The sequence below is a fragment of the Hemitrygon akajei genome, chromosome 12 (assembly GCF_048418815.1).
Source record: "Hemitrygon akajei chromosome 12, sHemAka1.3, whole genome shotgun sequence".
Classification (NCBI taxonomy): domain Eukaryota; kingdom Metazoa; phylum Chordata; class Chondrichthyes; order Myliobatiformes; family Dasyatidae; genus Hemitrygon; species Hemitrygon akajei.
Window position 1 is genome coordinate 90,884,879 of NC_133135.1, and position 21,532 is coordinate 90,906,410.

Consider the following 21,532-nt stretch of genomic DNA (forward strand, 5'->3'; position numbering starts at 1 on the left):
TCCTCCTCACTCCTGAGACTTTTATGCCCTTCGTGGGCGGCGGGTACCCTCACTCAGAAGACTTTTCCACGGGCGGAGGATCTTCCTAAAAACAGATAAGAGTTAGTACTTACCAGTCACGATTCTGCACCGGGAATGATCTCTCCCAGGGTAATTTGGGGTTGGTGAGGATCCGTCAGCAGACAAGATCTAACTCAGTGATTTAACTATCTAGTGGAAGTCTTCGATATAACAGGCACTTCCTGACCTTAGTCGAGCTTGCGGCCGCAAGTTGTCTGCTGTCGGACCCGCCAGCCTGTGTTGTCTCTCCCTCCCCACGTCGGGGTCACCAAATGTTGGGCTTGAAATTCTGCCCTGTGTTCGTTTAGGAAGAGAGACAACCAACACCGGAATATTACAAAACTTAGGTTTATTGCAGAATTCGTAACTGGCACAGCGAATCGACGGAGTCGCTGGAGAAGGCGCGTTCCGACCTCCCCTTACAATCTGCTCTTATTTATATCCCTTTTCCCCCCAGCACAACCCCCCCGCTACATATTAGGTAATATCGGGCACTTGTGTCCATCTTATTGGCCCGACGCCATACACGCACGAGTTACCTGTTTCTTTTGTTTACTGAATCGCGTGACACTAGTAGTTTCGGTGTAGCGGAGTCCCCAGTTTCGCTTCCCCCCTCCCTCGCATTACGTGAGCCACTCCTGACCTGTAATGGCAGTCTCGAATTAACCCTAACATTAACCCTAACACCCCTGTACAACCATTCTTTGCCTTCTGTGGGCAAGCCAGCTCTGGATCCACAAGCTATGTACCCTTTGATCCCATGCCTCCTTACTTTCTCAATAAACTTTGCATGGGGTACCTTATCAAATGACTTGCTAAAATCCATGTACACTACATCTACGGCTCTACCTTCATCAATGGGTTAGTCACATCCTCAAAAAATTCAATAGGCTCGTAAGGCACAACCTGCCTTTGACAAAGCTATGCAGACTATTCCTAATCATATTCTGCCTCTCCAAATGTTCATAAATTCTGCCTCTCAGGATCTCGCCATCAACTTACCAACCACTGAAGTGAGATTCACAGGCCTATAATTTCCTGGGCTATCCCTACACTCTTTCTTGAATAAGGGAACAACATCCACAATCCTCCAGAACCTCTCCCGTCCCCACTGATGATGCAAAGATCATTGCCAGAGGCTCAGCAATCTCCTCCCTCGCTTCCCACAGTAACCTGGGGTACATCCCGTCTGGTCCTAGTGACTTATCCAACTTGATGCTTTCCAAAAGCTCCTGCACATCCTCTTTCTTAATATCTACGTTCTCAAGCTTTTCAGTCCACTGCAAGTCATCCCTACAATCGCCAAGGTCCTTTTCCGTAGTGAATGCTGAAGCGAAGTCTTCATTAAATACCTCTATTTCCCCCGGTTCCATACACACTTTTCCAACTTATTGTGCAAGGACCCTAAGAAAGTGTGCATTTATTGAAGCCTTGTGTTTGAAAAGGAAGCTGAGAAATGCTGTTCTAATAAAAAATGTACAAAAATATTTTGAACAGCATCAGCAAACTGATTTAAAATGTTGAATATACTCATTAGAACAGCAAGCTTTTTTCTAGAGAGAGAGAGAGAGAGAATGAGAATCTTCTGCTAAGATCCATGCTGATTAGCCTGCTATACACACAAGTCATTTCCTGAAGCCGAGTCAACCATAGTACTTCTGTGCTGCCTGGTTTGACTCTGAATCCAACAGAGAAGGTGCAGAATATAAAGGTGTCACAGGGAGCAGGAGAGAATTAAAATGTTTAAGAACCAAAGGATGTGCATTGTGGATTGAATGGGGTATCTGGAGTAAATTTTTGCTTGCGTACTTTCAGAGTTTCACTGTTGAATCTGAAAATTAGGTCATAATAATCTGGGTGGGAAAAATGGAATGGTGGAAACAGAATAATCATGTTTTAAGAAAGTGTTTACAAATCTTGGTGTGAGCAATGGAATTACTTGGTTTATCTAGTGCTAATTTTTACCCCCTCCAGTTGTTCAACAGCAAGCATATAGACCACGTGCTGCCATTCCTAACTGAGCTGGCTTTTCATCAGATACAGTATCAACCTCGTCTCTGCAGTACTATGGATTAAATTTGACTGGATCATGAACTTGCTCCTCAACCACAACAGAAGATTGATATTTTTCTTCTGAAAAGAACCAGTTACTGGGCTGCGTGACATGACTGATAGGAAGGAGAAAACGGACGAACATATACAGAGCTACCAAAACATTTGACTTGTGTGCTTTTTCCCCCTCTAAGAAACCTGTGATTTTTTAAATTCTTGGGCAGAATAAAAATACACTCTTTTTACTAGAGGGACCATCTCCTGTTTTGCAATTTGTATTGCACAGAACCTTAAACTGCTTTCACATCTTAATGCTTTCAGAAGTAGTATCTGTTGAGCAAATTTTAAAAACTAATTTTTCATTTGTATGTTATCATGACTGGCAAAAGATATAAAATTATTACAAATATTTTAATGTCAATTTTAAGTTGCTCTATGGGGAAAACCCAGTTTCAAACACCATGTCTATAATGCCGTAACTTACTATACAACAAATCTAAAGCTGTTAACATTAATAAAGTATTAGTACCTTAAGTTGATTTATTCACTCTACAGAAAGCACAATTATAATAAGCAACAACAATTCTTTGAAATCCCTATATCACTTTAATAAGTAATAGTAGCCTTAGTTGTGTAACCTTTGGATTTATCATTTCTGACCCATTCTTTCAAATGACCTGTGCTTAACATTACTCCCCCACCTATATCTACATTCAAAGTATTCAACACAACTGCTACATAAAAATGCTTCAGCTATGCACTGCCTTTCTACTTCACTATCTGGTTTACCATATTACTGGATAGTATAACACGATAAAACTGTTCATGTCAAATAGACAAATGTAACTTAAGAAAAACAAAAAAAAATTTAAAATGCATTAGCTTTATTTGCAAAGAAGACAACACAGGCTCAGACCATTGTTGTACCAAAAAATTTACAGTTTATTTGTGGAAAGTGCACGTAACATTTCATAACTGCTTACAAAAGTCATAAAATAGCACTGCTGAAATTAGCACCTGGAGGAGATGCAATTGCCAACAACTGAAATCTAATGCTCATACTCTTCTGGAACTTGACAAAATGTGGACAACTGCCAATTTTGTTTATTTCCAAGTAGTGCTTTTCTTTTAAAAATGGATCTGTGGTAAAAATAAGTACAGGTCTTCTTTAATTTGAGTTTAAAAGGAAAGCAAAGCATTAAATTAACAGGGAACAAATCTGATATAACTTGTAAAAACACCTGTTAAAAGGTAAAATAATTTATTAAATCATGAAATAACCCTTCAATCACATTCTGAGTACTTGACCTGTACAATATTTTCAGTTTATCAGATCTGTAGATGTTTATGTTACCCATTGTAATTAAGTACCACAACTACTGTAATTTACTCCACATAAATGAATAGATATAAACCCAAAATATAGAGGTAGTCTTTTAAGCAATAAGATAGGGAAAGAAGATTACAGTCCTTCAATTTTTGTGGAAGCGACATGAACTACTTTTAAAGTTAATAGGGAGAGAGGATGTTAACATTAATGTATCAATTTGATGAAGTCTTTCAACATAAAAAATTAAGAATAGTTATGAAATTTAATTCAACACTGCACTAACCACTCCAGTAAAGGTGCATGTATGCATGCTCTAGGACTGGCTGCTGTAGTGAGAAAAGCACACATGTATGCAAAAACCCTGCGAATAGTACAGAATCATGATTCTGGGGGGGGGAGGGGAAGACTTTGTGGCATCCAGCTTAAAAATAAACTGATAAAAGAGCAAAAATACAGTAAATTAAGTTTAAAACCTGGTTACTAAAAGATTACAGTAGTTTAGATCACATGCTTGTGGATGACATACTGTAACTCTCCTGAGCTTCATTGGCAAATACAAGTACCATCCACTATACATTAGGTTTTTTTTTTTAAAAGGGCTATATATTAAGACAAATGAAAAATCATCCAGGCTGCTTAATTAGAGTGCTTCATTAATTCTTTATGATTTTATTTTTACAATTGAAACTTAGTTCTTACAGGGATTGTTACAATTATATTTTGTCACAAAATATAGTGATCATCAGTATAAGCAGCAGAAGTTTCCTCTCAGTTTTCTGGCTATCATCTTACAACCAATAATACTAAACCAGATTATCTGAACACTATCAAATTACTGATTATCTGGGACCTCACTGTACCCAAGCAGGCCTATTGTGCTTCCTGAATAACAGTGGGAATTACATTCACTAAAAGCACTTTTGAACATCCCAAGATGGTAGAAGTGCCACATAGTTTTTTTTCCAGTCCTTATAAAGTATAAAACACAGTACTAATGAACATAGCAATGGGGTGGCACTGCCTCAAATGTATCAGCCTGTGTTCAATCCTTGACCTCCTCTGTTGTATAGCTTAAACCATTGCTTTATGACAGCTTGGTATTCTCTGGGTGCATATTATTCCTCCTATATCCCAAGGATGTGCAGATTGTTAGGTTAACTGGCCATCATATTTTACTTCCATTATGCAGATACATGATGGAATCTGAAGGAGCTGTTTGGAATACAGGTCAGTTACTACAATGGATGCTTCAATTGATGCCAAGTTAACGGCATTTTCTCGGTGCTTTAAATGGATGTGCAAAATTAGAACTATATGTCAGGAGAGAAATGCAAAACATCAGGAGGTTGGCTTTAACTAGAGTGACAATGATTTGATCAACTTTAGAACAGACACAGGGTAAAAATTCTGTGGAAGGAGGAAGACATTTCATCTGCACCAATTCACAAAAAGCACTCCTGGAACTCGAATGAAAGTACTGAAGACAGTTTAAATACATCAGTAAAAATGAGAACACAAAAAAAAGACAATCATAAACACTCCCACTGATTATTTGCATAAATTTTCAGAGTGCTGCAGGAATTAATCCTACAAATGTGCAGTAATTAATTGAAACCAATAAATGATGAGATATTGCACAAATAAGAAAAGTGGGTGTTATAGGATTTTCTACATAAAATACAATGGAATCAAATTGTGGATGTTTTAATCCAATCCCATTAATGAAATGTCATTTAGTGAAAAATACTGTGCACCCAAAAGCTTGTTTTGGTCATGATAACTTAATACAAATTCCACCCATGACATTAGTGTCTAGGGTAAATGATGTGAATAAGAGGCAAAGCAGCATCCATCTTTAGAGATGGATGCTGAGTAAACCTGTATATCAAATCCATCACCCCATCCTAGTGTATCTTGTTCAGTGACCTGCCTATCAAATATTATTGAGAAAAGAAATTGAACTATTACTCAGCTTATTACTGTGGTTGCTGCTTTAGAACTATTAGCATTACAGTTACTGACCTTCAAAGTAATCAATTAATTGTATGAAACATGTTTTTATCCAATGCTATAAATGCAATTATTGCATAATGTGGTGGTACTGTGCTCTTTCTCAAAGCAGCAAGAGAAAAAAAATGAAGATCTAATTTTTAAAAAAACAGCTGGAAAATATGTAATGTCTCTCTCCACAATTTCCACTGTTCCAATTACACTGAGGATGGGAGAACCAAGAAATTACCATTGAAATTTACATACTTTTGTCAATATTTTACATCTTCTTAAGCTTTCTTATACCATACATAGTGACACAAGCCTGAAAAGAAAATCCCTGGTTGGTATCTGTGATGTGTTTTTTTTTCCAGCGAAGAAAAATATTACAGACAAAATCAATTCAATGAATTAAGGTTAAATGTCCAAACTATCTACCTTCTCAATGATTATTAGTTAAAAAAACACCTGGTCATTTTTTCAACACAGCTGGAGATAATCTAATGATTGATCTGTGAAGCCTTAAACTAGATGCCATTCAGCAGAAGACTCATTATATTGTTTGCACCCACTGTAGTCATAAAACAGTGCAGTTTTTGTTTTTTAAAAGTCTGTTAGCACTTATTATTCATCTAAAGCTATAGAAATGTGCCATGTGAAATGTATAATTATCAGTAAAACTCAAATGAAATCTGATGGCAGAAAATACTGTGTTAAGATTTACTTAACTTTTCTAGAGTATCTCAAATTGACCCTAAAGGGGTATGCTTATCATGAGAAAAATCGTTTGCAAATGTTTTAGGCTTCCAGGAGGAAGAACCATGCATATTTAGTCATGACAACATTATACTCAACTTACGTGATATGCATTATCACACTGTGCACTTACAATTACAGAAAAAACTTGTCCACTTTCTCATGAACACAATGCCCTTAAGAGGATTCCAGTTTTGTTATATTTCAGAGAATTAAGAACTGTGTTACTGCTCATGTATCTTGAATAAAAGAATACTATCACCATACGAAACACAAAATTTATTAAGCATCAGGGAAAAAAAGTAGCGATGGGTGGCTTTAAGTCATGTTTCCATAGTGGGACAACTGAGTTTCCATTTGCCCCAACTTAACATGACATAAATATTTCTTTCCTTAAGTCCGTGGAATTGTTCAATTAGAAAGAAATAAAGTTATTTCCACATGTTGATAGTCAATCATCTCCAAATGATGCGAACCAACAAATATTTTCATTTCAATATCCTTGAAAAATGAAGATTAAAGAGTTGATTACATCCTTACCAGCCAAGTTACAGTTGTGCAACTTTTCTATTCTGCCCATTTTTGAGGTGCTCCCAACTGTTCTGAATGAGAAGTCTTGCCCACACAAAAAAAACTTCTACAGGCATCAATCTGTAATATCATTAGAACTGTTCATTGGACCAACATAGAAGTCTTTTTCCATCACCACGTGGAGCTTTGAATATCTCTTATTTTGATCAGTGGCCAGATTCTACTGAACACCAGAATGAACGTGTGCTTTCCTAAACAATTACAGCATCCAATAGCAGCAAGGATACCAGACTTTATGGTTTACCATATGTGGGATTCACAGTGTGTCATTTTGATAACACCCACTCCACCGCCCAGTCTGCGATAATTCATACCTCCATACAACCTGTTTTTTGTGGGGTGGGATCAAAAGATAGGGATAAGGAAAAAGAAGTAAACAAAAACAATTAACAACTTTAACTTCTGCATGTTTACACAAATAAAATTCAACTTGCAAAATATAATTGCACAATGGTTTATGTGTAAAATTATTAATAAATTAGTAAATGGCAGTCATAGACCTAGATGAACATACTGCATGTGTATAAATGGAGCATAGTTTAACGTAGAACAATACATGAAATCATGCCACTCAAATTAAGACCATAAGAGATGGGAGCAGGATTAGGCTATTCAGCCCATTGAAACTGCTCTGCCATTTCACATGGCTAATACATTTCCCTCTTAACCTCACTGTCCTGCCTTCTCCCCGTAACCTTTCACACCATGACAAATCAAGAACCTATCAACCTCTAGCTTAAATATGACCAATAAACTACACAGCGCTTGAGGCAAATCCCACAGATTCACCACCTTCTGGCAAAAGAAATTCCTCCTCATCACCATTGTAAATGGATGCTCCTCTATTCTGAGGTTGCGCCTTCTGGTCCTAGACTCCCCCATCATAGGAAATATACTCTCTACATCCACTATTCTAGGCCTTTCAACATTCAATAAGTTTCAATGAGATCCCCCTCATTCTATATTCTAGTGAGCAATGGCCGAGAGGCATTAATCACTCCTCATATCATAAGCTTTTCATTCCTGGAATCATTCTCCTGAACCCTCTCCAATGTCAGCACATCCTTTCTTAAATAAGGGGCCTAAAACTGCTTACAATTCTCAAAGTGAGGCCTCACTAGTGTCTTATGAAGCCTCAGCATTACATCCTTGCTTTTCTATTCTGGTCCTTTCAAAATGAATGCTAATGTTGCATTTGCCTTCCTCAGCATCAACTCAACCTGCAAATTAAACTTTAGGGAATCCTGCACAAGGACTTCCAAATCCTTTTGCATATCAGGTTTTTGAATTCTCTCCCTATTGAGGAAGTACAGTTGGCCCTCTATCTGCCTTATTGGTTCTGGGACCCCTGCAGATGCTCAAGTCCCTTATTTAACATGTCACAGTGCGGTGGACTTTAGGACCCGCTACCCACGGCTGCTGCTGAATCCTCAAGTGTTTCTGTTCCGTTGACGGAAAACAACCACAATTGAAAATAAAGTGGAAATAATAAAGCAATTGGAGAGAGGTGAAATGCCGTCGGTCGATGATCAGAATAATTTTAAAGGATAAAGTGAGAATAATGGAGCATATGAAAGGCCCTGCCCTGATGAAAGCTACAATTATTACTAAGCAACACAGTGGTTTAATTATGGAAATACATACGTTTCTTAAGTGTTATATATGCATAGAAAGGTAAAATATACACTATATACTAAGACAAACGTTTGACTAACTGACGCTAAATAATACCAGATGTACCTGTTCTGAATTATGTACAAATCCGACTTAAAGACTGCCTGTACTTTAAATCATCTCTAGATGACTTATAATACCTAATACAATGTAAATGCTATGTAAATAGTTGTTATACTGTATTGTTTAGGGAATAATGACAAGAAAAAAAGTCTGTACACACTCAAACAACGAGTGCTGGAGAGAGAACTTCCCAGGTTTTCCCGATCCACAGTTGGCTGAATCCGCACATGCAGAACCCGTGGATAAGGAGGGCCGACTGTAATCTATGCTTTTATTCCTTCTACCAAAGTGCATGACCATACACTTCACTACACTGTAATCCATCTGCCACTTCTCTGTCCATTCTCCTAATCTGTCAAAATCCTTCTGCAGCCTCCCTGCTTTTTCAACACATGTCTGCCCTTCCACCTTTCTTCATATCGTCCACAAACTTGGCCACAACGCCATCAATTCGATCATCCAAATCAGATATACAACGTGAAAAGAAGTGGTCCCAAAACCAACCCCTGCAAAATACCACTAGTTGAGATGGTAAAGGGGCTAGTTCGTTTTGCTGACATGTAAAAATTAGATGGCAAGCCATGTACACACTGCTGGCTTTTGCACCTGCAGGGTGTGATAATCTAAAATTATACACTCTACAAATATGTGGAACTGATGGTTGGAAAGTGAGAACCATCTCCTGGCGCACACTGTCACGGTCGTCTGAATTTGATTGCCTTTTAAGGTGAACAAGTGGTCTGTGCCTCGAAATACCACTGTGGCGGGGCACATGATTATGAGGGGGTAGCTAAAAAAGTGTTTCCTGCATACGTGACAAAAAATGATGTAAAAACTCTATCTCTGGGCTTTAGAGAGAGACCTCCCGGAACGGGCTCCTGTGCGTGCCTAAGTGGGGCTCTCTGGTAGCGAGCTACTAAATAAAAAGCTGTTGCTTTATCCTCCGTAGTACTGTGTATTCCTGCATCGGATAACAAGTACAAATTAAAAGGAGGGTTTAACAATTTGGCGAGCCAGCCAGGAGTCCAAGATCAGGCGGATAGGGCAGCCAAATTGGCGGCACAAACTGCCATTTATATTGTCTCCATGGGAGAGAAACTGGCCTTGGCCTGCAGGCCGACCACAACGACGAAGGGTATTCCAGACATGGACACTGTACAACAACTACAGGGGGACGCCCCATTCAGAAAAACTAATCTGGAAGAAGCATGGGTGTTTGCGCTCTGCGTCCAAGGGCCTCTGGCTCACTCCAGTTGGCCAAGTTTGTATACCTGATGCTTTGTTACCGATGCTTATTGATTGCCTGCATTGATACACACCTTGGCAAGGAGGGAATAAGTAAGATCTTATTACGCACCTGGTGGCACCCTGGATTGGAAGAGGCAGCACAAGAGAAAAAACGATCATGTCTGATATGCGAACAAACGCGGGAAAAGGAGTAAAATGTGCCCCAGGAAAACCCCCCTTGCCAAATGGTCCTTTTGAATACATTCAGCTTGATTTTAGAAACATAGAAAATAGGTGCAGGAGTAGGCCATTTGGCCCTTCGAGCCTGTACCGCCAATCAGTATGATCATGGCTGATCATCCAACTCAGAACCCTGTACCTGCTTTCTCTCCATACCCCCTGATCACTTTAGCCACAAGGGCCATATCTAACTTCCTCTTAAATATAGCCAATGAACCGGCCTCAACTGTCTCCTGTGGCAGAGAATTCCACAGATTCACCACTCTCTGTGTGAAGAAGTTTTTCCTCATCTCGATCCTAAAAGGCTTCCCCTTTATCCTTAAACTGTGTCCCCTCGTTCTGGACTTCCCCAACATCGGAAACAATCTTCCTGCATCTAGCCTGTCCAATCCCTTTAGAAGTTTATACGTTTCAATAAGATCCCCCCTCAATCTTCTAAATTCCAGTGAGTATAAGCCTAGTCAACCCAGTCTTTCTTCATACGAAAGTCCTGCCATCCCAGGAATCAAACTGGTGAACCTTCTTTGTACTCCCTCTATGGCAAGAATGTCTTTCCTCAGATTAGGGGACCAAAACTGCACACAATACTGTAGGTGCGGTCTCACCAAGGCCTTGTACAACTGCAGTAGAACCTCCCTGCTCCTGTACTCAAATCCTTTTGCTATGAATGACAACATACCATTTGCCTTTTTCACCGCCTGCTGTACCTGCATGCCCACCTTCAATGACTGGTGTACAATGACACCCAGGTCTCATTGCATCTCCCCTTTTCCTAATCGGCCACTGTTCAGATAATAATCTGTTTTCCTGTTTTTGCAACCAAAGTGGATAACGTCACATTTATCCACATTAAATTGCATCTGCCATGAATTTGCCCACTCACCTAACCTATCCAAGTCACCCTGCATCCTGTTAGCATCCTCCTCACAGCTAACATCGCCACCCAGCTTCGTGTCATCTGCAAACTTGGAGATGCTGCATTTAATTCCCTCGTCTAAATCATTAATATATTTTGTAAACAACTGGGGTCCCAGCACTGAGCCTTGTGGTTCCCCACTAGTCACTGTCTGTCATTCTGAAAAGGTCCCGTTTACTCCCACTCTTTGCTTCCTGTCTGCCAACCAATTCTCTATCCACATCAATACCATACCCCCAATACCATGTGCTTTAAGTTTGCACACTAATCTCCTGTGTGGGACCTTGTCAAAAGCCTTTTGAAAATCTAAATATACCACATCCACTGGCTCTCCCCTATCCACTCTACTAGTTACATCTTCAAAAAATTCTATAAGATTCGTCAGACATGATTTTCCTTTCACAAATCCATGCTGACTTTGTCCGATGATTTCACCTCTTTCCAAATGTACTGTTATCACATCTTTGATAACCGACTCGAGCATTTTCCCCACCACCGATGTCAGACTAACCGGTCTATAATTCCCCGGTTTCTCTCTCCCTTTTTTAAAAAGTGGGGTTACATTAGCCACCCTCCAATCCTCAGGAACTAATCCAGAATCTAAGGAGTTTGGAAAAATTATCACTAATGCATCCACTATTTCTTGGGCTACTTCCTTAAGCACTCTGGGATGCAGACCATCTGGCCCTGGGGATTTATCTGCCTTTAATCGCTTCAATTTACCTAACACCACTTCCCTACTAACATGCATTTCCCTCAGTTCCTCCATCTCACTAGACCCTCGGTCCCTTACTATTTCCGGAAGATTATTTATGTCCTCCTTAGTGAAGACAGAACCAAAGTAGTTATTCAATTGGTCTGCCATGTCTTTGTTCCCTATGATCAATTCACCTGTAAAGGACCTACATCTGTCTTGACCAATCTTTTTCTTTTCACGTATCTGTAAAAGCTTTTACAGTCAGTTTTTATGTTCCCTGCCAGCTTTCTCTCATAATCTTTTTTCCCTTTCCTAATTAAGCCCTTTGTCCTCCTCTGCTGGTCTCTGAATTTCTCCCAGTCCTCAGGTGTGCCGCTTTTTTTTGCTAATTTATATGTTTCTTCTTTGGACTTGATACTATCCCTAATTTCCCTTGTCAGCCATTTTATTGAACTACCGCGTGTACACTGTTATAGGTATTGTTTAGTGATTGTAGATGTGTTTAGTAGCATGATAGAAGCCTTTCCAACCACCAACAATAAAGCTTCCACGGTGGTAAGGTTGTTACTTACAGAGATTCAGGGTACCCAGACAGATAAGTTCGGACAATGGTCCTCATTTTGTGGAAAAAATAAATAAAGAGCTATGTGAGGTACTGCATATTGAACAGCGATTCCACTGTGCATATCACCCAAAGGCTGCAGGAGTAGTGGAACGGGCTAATGGCACCCTGAAAAATAAGCTGGCTAAGTTAACGTCCAAAACCGGACTGAACTGGCTGAAGGTTCTTCTGTTACCTTTGTATCATACAAGGATTACTTCCCAATCCACTGCTGGAGTATCAGCAGCTGAAATTATTTATGGACGTCCTGGTAGGACCCCATGGGACACCAATACTCAGCCTCCCACCCAAGTTGACCTTAAAATTATGGGGGATGAAGGCAGTTAACATCGTCTCCAAAGTTTCTTCATTCTCAGGTGCAGGAGGCATTTAAACCACATGAAAAACCAGAAGCGGAGTGGCTGGATTTGAAAATTGGAGATTCGGTACTGATAAGGGATTGGGAACACCCCAGGTTTGGACCCTGGTGGAAAGGACCTTTTCAGATCCTTCTCCAAACGCCATCAGCAGTAAAAGTACAAGGTCACGACTGTTGGATTCACCTGAGCGATTATAAGAGATGGTCGCCGGAGGAAGTGATTGTTGTTGGATTTGGACTCTTTATGTTTGTACTAACAGATACTTTGGAAACTAATCTCTTTTATGAAACGCAAATGCGATTATATGGTAATAGAACTGTATGTTACCCCTTGGCTCAATCTGTGGAGGCACTATTCATGGCTAACCCATCTGAAAGGAATCAGAAGAAGTTAGTGGAAGAGGTTAGGTCAGGCAGAGAGTGTAAAGGTGACAAGGGAAGGTGTACAAGAGCGACTATTGGATGGTGTGTGGAAAGTTTGAACAGTACCTTAGGGTGGAGCTCTGAGAATTGGCGATCCAAGTGTTGGGGAACTCGGTCCTGGCTAAAGGCACGAAAGCAACAAAATGACGATTGGGAGAAGGGAACTTGGGTCACTAACCCTAGCTGTAGAGGCACCCAAAGCTACCCTTTCTGTTTCCGAGGGTTAGGATGGGAGTGTGTAATTGTCAAAGTCCCTAAGAACATTCCCTGCATTGAAAAGCAGTGTCTGAATCATGATTGCGGAATAAAAAGAGAGAAGTTTTCATGTACCCGTACTCGAGAAAGGTGTATTTCCCTACCCAAAGGGAAATATGTGGTCATTGTAATGGGACCCACATTTCTAGAGGGACAACGTCACTGGCTTTCATCCCAATATAACGCTCTGAAAATACCTGGTATCAGAAAATATTTTCTGATAGTTCCACATGCTACCAGGCAAACAGTGGATATGTGTTCCTCTTTAACGGAACCTACACTACTGCTACCAATGTTCTGCCCCCACTATTTGCAGTTGAAACGATCAGCCCTCTCACTGTTCCTTGCCCACAGGAAGCTTATATTCAACGACGAATGGTGGCTCGATCCATCAGTAAAAAATTTTGTGCTGATTATAAGGACCCGACCACACTGGGATTAGCAGTAGGCTATGGCTGGCTCAGCATGTTCTCCTTCGGGGGATCTGCAGGGGCCACAGCTGCCAGGAATCGAAACTACCTCGTCTGTGGGCTGACGGCATTGGGGAACAGCACAATGGTGGGCCTGGAGGCAATCAACTGAGAAAAGGCAGAACTTCGGCTTTACACTCTGCAGACCTGACATGCTGTGGACTACCAGTTAGCCCAGCAAGGAAGGGTGTGTGCCATAATTGGGGATAAGTGCATCACTCATCAGGGATGAGTCCTATAATGTCTCTCACGCAATTCTAGAGATTCCGGAGCAGTTGGGTAGTTTTAGGCAAGGGTCCTCAGGAGGAGAAGAATGGCTCAGCTGGTTGCTAGGGAGATCATGGGGCTCTTATCTCCTGCATGGGTTAGTTATTCTTGTCGTGATTATCATTGTGTATTGTATACTGTTGACCTGTCTAAACACTTGCTGCCAGGCTTTCGCTACCAAATTAGCAGCACCATTTTCAGCCCCAATTTAATTGTGTCATCATGAAGTGATAAAAGGAGGGAATGAGATGGTAAACGGGCTAGTTTGTTCTGCTGTCATGTAAAAATTAGACGGGAAGACACGTACTGGCTTTTGCACCTGCAGGATGTGATAATCTAAAATTATACCGTCTACAAATATGCCAAACTGACGGTTGGAAAGTGAGAAACCATCTCATGGCGCATATTGTCACGGTTGTCTGAATTTGATTGCCTTTTAAGGTGAACAAGTGGTCTGTGCCTCGAAATATCACTGTTGCTGGGCATGTGATTATGGGGGGGTAGCTAAAAAAGTGTTTCCTGTGTATGTGACAAGAAATGATATAAAAACTCTGTATCTCTGGGCTTTAGAGAGAGACCTCCAGAACGGGCTCCTGTGCGTGCCTAAGGAGGGCTCTCTAGTAGCGAGCTACTAAATAAAAAGCTGTTGCTTTATTCTCCATAGTACTGTGTATTCTTGCATTGGGAAACAAGTAATAATTAAAAGGAAGGGTTAAAATAGTCACTGGCAGCCAATCAGAAAAGCCTCTCTTTATAGGCCCTCTTTGCCTCCTACCAATCAGCCAATGTTCTATCCATGCTTGTATCTTTCCTGTAATACCATGGGCTCCTAGCTTGTTGAGCAGCCTCATGTGCGGCATCTTGTCAAAAGCCTTCGTAAAATCCAAACACATGAATCCACTGATTCTCCTTTGTCTATCCAAACTGCTACTTCCTCAATTCCAACAGATTTGTCGTTAACAATTGACTACAACTTCTTTCCAACCACTGAGGTAAGGCTAACTGGCCTATAATTTCCTTTCTTCTGCCTCCTTCCCTTTTGAAGAGTAGAGTGACATTTGCAACTTCCCAGTCCTCTGGAACCATGCCAGAATCTATTGATTCTTGAAAGAACATTACTAATTCCACCACAATTTCTTCAGCTAGTTCTTTCAGATTCCTGCCCAGGTGACTTATCTATCTTCAGACCTTTCAGTTTACCAAGCACCTTCTCCCTTATAATAGCAACTGCAGTCACCTCTGCCCCCAACACTCAAACTTACCGCTTGAGTTTGAGTGCCCTCCACAGTGAAGAGTGACGCAAAATATTTCTTCAGTTTATTCATCATTTCCTTGTCTCCCATTACTACCTCTCCAACATCATTTTCCAGTGGTCCAATATTTACTCACACCTCTCTTTTTATATATTATCTTCGGTATACTCTTTGAGATTGTTGGCTACCTTTATATTTCATATTTTCCCCCATATAGCTTTTTCACTTGCCTTCTGTTGGCTTTTAAAAGCTTCCCAATCCTCTAACCTCCTACTAATTTTAGCTCTATTATATGCCATCTCTTTTGCTTTTCTGTTGGGTTTGACTTCCATTGTCAGTCACCAGGTTGTATCATCCTCCCTTTAGAATACTACTTCTTCTTTGGGATGCATCTACCCTGCGCTTTCTGAATTGCTCCCAGAAACTCCAGGCATTGCTGCTCCACTGTCATCCCTGCTAGTGTCCCCTTCCAATCAACTTTGGCCAGCTCCTCTCTCATGTCTCTATAATTTATGATACTGATACATCTGACTTTAACTTCTCCCTCTCAAACTGCAAGGTGAATTATATCAGAATATGATCACTGTCTCCTGAGGGTTCCTTTACCTTAAGCTCCCTTATCAAATACAGTTCATTACACAACACCCAATCCCGAATATATGATCTCCTAGTGGGCTCAACCACACTGCTCTAAAAAGTCAATTAAAGTTTCTACATTCAATACTGAAATTATACTTCAATAGTCCAATTCCAAACCTGTGGTATAGTGCTTTACAGATCTTTCTAGATTTGCTGATCACTGACAGAAATTGAGATGGTGGGGAAAGACAAAGGTGGGGGGGGGGGGGTGAGATGGGTAGTGAGAAGAAATGTTATACAAGAAATTTTAAAAAACGGGTTGGAGAAGTAGTTTTTTTAAAGTGCCACATTAATTGAAGACACAAGTAATATAATTTGCCATGCTCTTTCGCCCATCAATATTTACTCATAAAATTAAAATACTGCATGTGGTGCCCATGGGCCCTGCTACCTGTAGGTGCATGAAATAATCTTATGAAGAGCTCTAATTTCCACTTCAATAATGCCTGCAGGAAAAAGTGGTGCAGACTGGATTTACATTTTATGGTGCAACTGTCTTCATCCTACACCGAATACACATAAGAATATACTCCAACCAGATTGGGGGGGGGGGGGGCATTAACTCTGTTTTAACATAAATTCCATTTGTGCTCACCTCCACGTATTTGCATCTGGATCATAAACTTCAATGGTTTTCAAGTAAGTTGTACCATCAAACCCACCCACTGCCATCAGCTGTCCATTAACAACTGCAAGGCCAACCTACGAAAAAGAAAAAAATAATCAGATTGATATGTTCTTCCTTTATAAAGATGCACCATTTGCACAATGTAAACTAAACACTTTCACGAAAAGAGATCCAAATGAATCAATGTAAAATTTACATACTTTAGGAAAATATTTCAAATATATTTACCACTAAAAATTTTGTTTTATCAGTTTTGACATTGCAAAATTTTATGAGTTTATAAAAATGCACTAATATTAACCCATTATTAGCCAGACAAAATTGTATTGACCTTGGATGCATTGGTATGTAAATTAGCGAAAAGAAATGGTAACACACAAAATGCTGGAGTAACTCAGCAGGCCAGGCAGCATCTATGGAAAAGAGTATAGTCAACATTTTGGGCTGCTCTACTGAAGTCAATACAAGTTTGAAGAAGATCATTTTATCTTCTGCCGAGGCAACTGGCTGCCCTTCGGACTCTGGATTCAAAGTTCAATAATTTCAAATAACCTCCCTTTCATGATTGTAAAGGATTAAATTGACCAGTTCCAAGGTCATTTACCTGCAACCGTAACTCAGTTTTTCCATCACACAAATGCTGTCTGATCCAGCATTTCCCTTTCCTTTCACCCAAACACTGGCACAAGTTTCCAGGAACTGCCTGGTTCTGCATCTTACAGGTCCACTATGTCCTTTTGTTTTTTTTAATAAATAAAATGACTTTGTTCATTTATTAACTGGACAGTTTTTAAAGTATTGTCACCAAGGCAACTTTGGTCTGCACCCTATCATTCATTTAATTCTATGCATTCTTTCTAACCCATGCAAGTTTCCTCCACTTCTCCAATTTGATAAAACAGCATTGAACTGAAACAATAACAATTTCTCTTTCCACAGACACTTCCTAACCTGCTGAGTATTAACAGTACCTGAATGGACTGCCAGGGGTAGTGGTGGAAGTTGACACAACAGGAGTGCAAGAAGCATTTAGACCAATACTTATACTGTATGTGCAGGGAATGGAGATAAACAGTTTAATTTAGGTTTATGGTTGGCACTGACATCATGAGCTGAAGTGAGTGTCGTCTTTTGTCTTCTGTCAAAACCATCAGTGACTTCAGTAACCTCAATGTCTGACACTGAGACATTTAAGTTTTAGAAGTAAATAAATAAAAAAGATTTAAAGAATTTGTTATGATACCAGCCCCCTTCTTTGCGAGAATCGCAAGAGCCCTAGTGAAAGGGGGGGGAGGTCAATGACCCAAGAGGGAGAGAGACGTGCTGAATAGACACAGGAAATGGGAGAGAGAGGGAGACGTGCTGAAGACCACGTTCCCCCGGGAAGCAGAATAAAGCGACTCTGACTATTGTCTCATGAAGACCACGTGTAAAGCCCTCGGGTAAAGTGGGCTGGTTGAGAGAGAGATTGACACCGGCAATCCCGTGAGGAAGTATAAAGGAGGGACTGGGGGGTACGACCCCTTCAGACGCACCAAGGAGACACGATAGCGATCCCGTCGTAGCGGGAAGCCATTTTGAAGGAAGCCACATGCGTTAGATTCCGAGTCGGGAGTCTGTGGCTGGAATCACGGACAATCGCTTTTAACTAACAACAGGAAAACCTGCTCTCCTGATTCCACCGCTTTGCTTCGTAAGGACCTGGGCAAGTGATCCTTTTCTCACCAATCTCTCTCTCTCTCTCTCTCTCTCCAACACGGGAAACTCAGCGGTTCCCAGAAGGCTGAAGCCTGTCGACTTTTTGAATGACTGTTATCTTTTTCCAAATGGACAAGATATTATCCCCTAGACAACGATAGAGCTTATTTCTGATTGATCATTACTATACCTGCACTTTAGATTGAGTATTGACGACTTATGGTATCTGCATGTTTGTATTAACCTTCTTTTTGTGCCCCTTTATAAATAAAAACGGTTTAAAAAATGGTACCATCAGACTTCAGCGGACCTCTCTATCTTTGCTGGTAAGTAATCCAGTTACGGGATACGTAAGAAATTAAAATAATTAAAAATTATAACTTCCCATCTGTATTGTCTTCTAAATCTGTGCCCTGCATGCCGGTTAAAATCAACAAAGTCTTCAATCCTCTGTTAGGCACTGTTCCCTCTAAGCTGCAATTTTCTTTTACCATAGAACACTACTGCACAGTACAGGCCCTTCAGCCCTCCATGTTGTGCTGACCCATATAATCCTTAAAAAAAAAGTACTGGGACTTCCGGTAAGATGGCGATTGTTTAGTTGCTCTAAACCTTTGCTCCGTTATTCTTCTTACCTTTGCACTATGTGTCTCCCTTCTTAAACCTTAGTTAGGTATTTTATTAGTTCTCTTTTACCTGCCTGCGAACACATCTATCTTATAATGGCTACCAAAAGTACCAAAACCACTTCCGGTAAGATGGTGATTGCTTAGCTGCTCCGAACTTTTGTTCCGTTACTGTCGCTACCTTTGCACTAAATGTCTCCATTTTATAAAGCTTAGTTAGGAATTATTTCGGTATCTCTTACTTGCCTGTGAATATATCTAACCTACAATGTCTAGCAAGAGTTCTAAATCCGGGAGAAAAGAAACTACGACCTCGTCGGACGTGACGATGGAGGCGCTTGCAAATCTCCGAGATGAAATCTTAAAGGAAATTAAAACCGCTTTCAAACAGTTAGAAGAGAAACTGGATCGGATCAACGATAAAGTGGACAAACATGCTGAACACTTATCTCGCATCGATTCGACTTCTGAAGCTTTAGAAAGTCGGGTTCGATACTTGGAGACTCTCTGTTCCAGCTTAGAGGAAAAATCTAATAAACTTCTTTCCAAAATGGTGGATCTCGAAAATCGCAGCAGACGCTGCAACATCAGAATTCTGGGATTACCAGAGGCAACTGAGAAGGGGTCAACCGTGAAGTTTTTCGCCGAGTTTCTCTGTGAGATATTCGGGAAGGATCTGCTTCCAAACCCGCCCGAGCTCGAACGGGCACATAGAGTCTATGTTTCCCCCGGAATTCTGGGCTCCCGTCCGCGACCAGTAATCTTGTGTTTCCATCAATACCAGGTAAAACACAGTCTGATTGTGGAGGCACGTCGCAGAGGCTCTTTTTCTTTCCAGGATACAACCATTCGCTTTGTGGAAGATTTTGCACCCCAGACCTTAAAGATGCGCGCTGAGTATAAAGGCGTAATGAAAGTGCTTTTTGATCGTGGTTTCAAACCTTCCTTTCGTAATCTTGCTGACCTAAGAATCAAGTTTAATACCGGGGAATTCAAGTGGTTCAAATCAGCGAGGGCAGCTGAAGCGTTTGTGGCAAGTCTTCCGGCTATCCAGTCATCTTCGGAATCTGATCGGACCTCCTAAAATGGTGGATAAGTACTCCTCGTAGTAAAATTACTTTCTCTGGACTCGGAATTCACTTGAATCACTCAGACATTATTCACTGAAACTCTAAAGGCTGTTGACAATCTCTCCCGGGATTTGGTGTGTGTGTAATCTATTTTTACCTCTGTATAACTTTACCTACAGAGTTCTACAACTAAATCTAACTTGTTTTGGAGGTTTGAAGTCTTTAGTGAAGGCCTCCCTGTTTGTCGGTTCACAGTTCAACTGCTGATTTATTTTTCCTCTGTTTTAAATACTTATTTATTTTATCTTTTTCTTTTCTTCACCCCCTTTTTTTTCCCCATTCTCTGAATGTTTTTTTCTCCCTTCTCGGTAAACGGTTGATAAATACTTGTCTTGAATTTATAATTTTCCCCTTCCTCTTTTTTTCTTTTTCCTTCTTACCTTTTTTTCCCCTTTCTCTTACTTTATTCTTCTATAATATTTCGCAGGTAGGTTAGTTTTGGTTTTCTTCCGATTTTCTCTGTATTAAGTTGTATATCTCGGCAGAAGGTGTTCTAATCTGTAGTTATGTTTTCTAGTGCATAAACTAGTTACTGTTTGTTACAGCATTTATACGGAACTGCTGTCAATGACACAGATCTGGAAGTTGTATTTGGGTTAATTTTTTTGGTAGAGCTAGCTACTTGTTTTGGTAGCCGTCTAGTTCTGGGTTGTGTGGGTGGGGTGAGTTTTCCAGTTTCAACATTTCTTTATTGTTTAGGACATGTTTATATTTTGACCTTACGAATCTATGTTTACATCTCTGCTCCCAGACTGCTATTGTACCGCTTGATTTTTTATATGCCTGCTGCCTTTTATGCATTAGTAATTGATAATGGCTAGTGCACTTAAATTTGTGAGCTGGAATGTAAAGGGACTGAACCACCCTGTTAAAAGAAGGAAGGTATTCTCACATATTAAACAACTCAAAGCTGACATTGCTTTCCTCCAAGAAACTCATATTCGTTGTTTCGATAACTCCCGGCTTCTGTCCAAGTGGGCGGGTCAGCATTTTCATTCATCCTTTGCCGCTAAAGCTAGGGGAGTCTCCATTCTTATTAACTCAAATATTCCTTTTGAACTCCATAATAAAATATCGGACACAAATGGCCGTTTTATTATTGTTTCCGGTAAACTATATAACACTAAAGTTGCACTAGCAAACCTGTATGCCCCCAACTTTGATGATGTTAACTTTTTTGAACGGTTTTTTTTCCTCACTACCAGACTTAAACTCATACTCTCTTATATTGGGTGGTGACTTTAACTGTTGGTTGGATCCTAAACTGGACCGATCGTCCTCTGTTACCAGATCACCTACCAAATCTGCCTTAGCTATTCAGTCGTTTCTCTCTAATTTTGGTATCTCTGATATATGGCGTTTCCTCCATCCTACGGAGAGAGATTATTCCTTTTTCTCACATGTTCACCATACCTTCACTAGAATTGACTATTTCCTACTCGATAACCAACTTATCCCATTTGCCCACACTTGTGACTATCAGAGTATACTGATTTCTGACCATGCCCCAATTACCCTCTCTCTGAACTTTCCCGGTCTCCCTCAGAGGAACAAACACTGGCGGTTCG

General features: G+C 40.4%; 2 protein-coding genes across 3 annotated transcripts in view; one reads left to right on the forward strand and one right to left on the reverse strand.

Annotated features, from left to right (window-relative positions):
- The window catches only part of cenpl (centromere protein L), a 29,450-nt gene extending 23,313 nt beyond the window's left edge, over window positions 1-6,137 (forward strand). The window contains exon 5 of the mRNA XM_073063671.1: window positions 2,035-6,137. Coding sequence (XP_072919772.1) covers window positions 2,035-2,136 — 102 coding nt within the window. The 3' untranslated portion in view covers window positions 2,137-6,137. The remainder of the gene's footprint in view (window positions 1-2,034) is intronic.
- klhl20 (kelch-like family member 20) overlaps window positions 3,031-21,532 on the reverse strand; it is an 85,227-nt gene continuing 66,725 nt past the window's right edge. For both annotated transcript variants that reach the window (XM_073063670.1, XM_073063669.1), the window contains 2 exons: window positions 16,478-16,584; window positions 3,031-7,103 (listed from right to left, as the gene is read on the reverse strand). In XM_073063670.1, coding sequence (XP_072919771.1) covers window positions 7,019-7,103; window positions 16,478-16,584 — 192 coding nt within the window. In that variant the 3' untranslated portion in view covers window positions 3,031-7,018. The remainder of the gene's footprint in view (window positions 7,104-16,477; window positions 16,585-21,532) is intronic.